General features: G+C 51.3%; 1 protein-coding gene across 1 annotated transcript; it reads right to left on the reverse strand.

Moving 5' to 3' along the window:
* Window positions 1-440: 440 nt before the first annotated feature.
* Window positions 441-1,383, reverse strand: LOC133814534 (uncharacterized). The gene is made up of 3 exons (XM_062247480.1): window positions 1,332-1,383; window positions 993-1,243; window positions 441-689 (listed from the first exon to the last, which is right to left on the reverse strand). Exons 1-3 carry the CDS (start codon window positions 1,381-1,383, stop codon window positions 441-443), a joined length of 552 nt encoding a protein of 183 aa, XP_062103464.1.
* Window positions 1,384-2,609: the final 1,226 nt, after the last annotated feature.

The raw sequence follows: 2,609 nt of genomic DNA on the forward strand, positions 1-2,609 counted from the left end.
GTTTTAAACCTACAAGTCATGAAGCATGAGAAGGAAATCAAGGAATAAATAAAAATTCGATAATGAAATTATAGATAAATTGTCTCGAGGAAGATAACCTCGTCCTAAACGTTTACAAAAAAAAAATTTGTAAAATAAATGAAGGCAAATAAAATCTAAGACCCTCTAGGCCGCTGTGAGGACGTCACCTCCTCGGTCTCTTGCTCGCTAGAGGTAGAGGCCTCCTTGGTCTCAGACGACAACTCTTGTTGAAGCCGAGCCTTGAACTTCTCGAGGTAGTGCCCCCACACTTCGGAGGCCATGAAGGAGAAGTTTCCGTCCTAATTGAAGGCCCAGCAGTGGTACAACATTCTCTCCATGGAGGATGTCGAGGCCTTCTTTTCCTCCTGAATAGCAGCCTCGGCCTCCAGCTGTTTGGCCTTGGCCCCTGCGAGCTCAATCTAAAGGGCAGCCTCGGTAGCCTTTGTCGCTTGCTCACCCTCTTGAGCCGCGGCTAAGGCAGCCTTTGCCTCCTGCTCACCTGCTTGGGCCGCCGTCAAGGCAGCCTTGGCACTTTGTTCGCCTTGTTGAGCAGCGACGAGGGTAGCCTGAGCTGCAGTCAGGGTGGCCTGAGCAGTCTGGAGCTCGGCCTTAAGTTCATCATTCCTGGCCCTGGCCCGAGCTATGCTACGATGTTGAGCCAAGACTGCCTGCAAAAAGCTAGGAAACAGTTAGGCACATACCAGGGAAAATAAAAAAAATGTCAGGTCAAGGAAAGTGCTTACTGTGAGGTTCATTCCTAGAGCCGATTCCATAACATTCTCTAGGCTCCTCTCCTCGATCGCCCTCAGGTCCATGGGCTTGGCCTTATAAAAGTGCTCCAACGCGTGGTTCGCCGTCTCGTAGACAGTCCCCCAAAAAGTGTTTGGAATTTGCTCCAGGTCCTAGGTGTTAACTGGGATGCGAACAGTGGTGGCAGGGACTATCGAAGTTGGGAGACCAGCTGGTACTACCTGGTCCCAAGCAGAGGCTGAGGTAAATCGAAGAGGAGGTGCAGTCGGACCCCTCTTCTCCTGGGCTGCGGCGAATGGAGCTCCTGAGCCCATGCCTTTCCTCTTGGCCGGGGATTTGGAAACAGTTGCAGCCGGGGGAGGCGTCCTCTTTGATGTGGGCCAAAGTTTCTTTACAAGGGGACCCGAGCTAGATCTCCCTTCCTGGAACATCAAGCAGAGGTCAAGTTCCCCTCGCTGTGCCATCTCCTCACCTGAAAAGGAATGGAAAGTACATCAGTATGTGTACAAATTCATCAATCTACATAATGTGTGCATGTGAAGGATATTATAGAGTCCTACCCTCTGAGCTAGAGGAGGAGTCTATTGCCATGACCTCCGGCCTCACAACCATTACAGGAGAGGGAGAGTTTAGATTTACGATTTCTTGGATTAGGGGAGGTTCAGGCTCAGGTTCTAGCTCAGGGCTGGACTCCTCTACATATTGCCTAAGTCCAGGGGCGAGGATACCCTGGCGCAGGGAGTCCCACGACCTAAGGTTGATCCCATACTCTTCAAAAAGGGCTGACCTAAAGGATATAGTGTTATCTACGACTACAGTCCCTCTAGGATAACCCATGTCGTACCATACCACTAATTGGTCCACACACTGAAGCAAGGTTGAGTTATACGAAGGATCTCTAGGGTGGCAATGTACGAGCTGGTTGGGGTTAAACCTAACTAGCCTAAGGTTGGCGATAGCCCTATCTAGATCCCTAAAAGGGTATGGGTTACCTTGGCCGGAGGGACCGAATGCTGCCCCCGATAGAGCTCGGTCCGCGTCAGGGTTCCGAGCGGCCTCAGTAGCTCGCCTCTTCCGAACGAGCAGCACCTCGTCCTCTTCTTGCTCCTCGCCGTCGTTGGTGGCAGCGCCTCCCTCTGGGATGGGCACTAGCTCGCGGGCTATTGGGAAATTAGCCTGCGTCCTCCTCAAGGCCAAAGTCTGGCCTTCAAAAATTAATTTACATGCCAACATTGTGTCGTTAGATACGAGCTGGCGGTAGTCCTTCTCGCTGGGCGGAATCCCCACCAAGGTATTGTATTGACCCCCAAGGGTCACTGATTTGGCCGTCCTCGCAAAAATGGCTGCACGAAAATACTCCAGTTAGTATACGCGCGAAAAAACTAAGTATGAAAAGAGTAGTTCTACGAGCTAAGAAAGGAAAGGAAACTTACAAGGGCAGTTGAAGTACTAGTGCTCGCAGTTGCGAAACCCGTTCGACATACAGAACTGATCTTGAAGTCGTTGGGGTGGTTGGGTAGCTCGATGACTATGGATGAGTTCGGGAAGCGGGTCTGATAGTAGAACCTGTCGCCTCTTCCCGGTTGGTCTGGGCTAGCCATGAGGCAGAAAAAGTACAAGATGTCCGCAGGGGTAGGAATGTCCCACATCTGCTTTATGAAGAGGTACTTCAACCCCGCTAGCAGTCGATATGAGTTTGGGGGGAGCTGGAATGGTGCTAACTTCACATAGTTGAGGAAGTCAGTGAAGTACTGGTCGAGGGGGAGGAAGGCCCAGGCCTTTAAGTTTTCATCACTCCAGGCTTCGAAATCGTCCTGGAGTGGTGCATAGCTCCTCTC

Source organism: Humulus lupulus, chromosome 2 (genome assembly GCF_963169125.1).
Source record: "Humulus lupulus chromosome 2, drHumLupu1.1, whole genome shotgun sequence".
NCBI lineage: Eukaryota > Viridiplantae > Streptophyta > Magnoliopsida > Rosales > Cannabaceae > Humulus > Humulus lupulus.

What these genes read in the sequence shown, in the direction of transcription:
- LOC133814534 (XM_062247480.1), bottom strand. Translation starts at nt 1,383, where the DNA reads ATGGTTGTGAGGCCGGAGGTCATGGCAATAGACTCCTCCTCTAGCTCA. An exon ending in CTCCTCCTCTAGCTCAGAGG is followed by an intron (nt 1,244 to 1,331) that starts GTAGGACTCTAT and finishes ATTCCTTTTCAG; the next exon opens with GTGAGGAGATGGCACAGCGA. An exon ending in CAGCCTCTGCTTGGGACCAG is followed by an intron (nt 690 to 992) that starts GTAGTACCAGCT and finishes AGCTTTTTGCAG; the next exon opens with GCAGTCTTGGCTCAACATCG.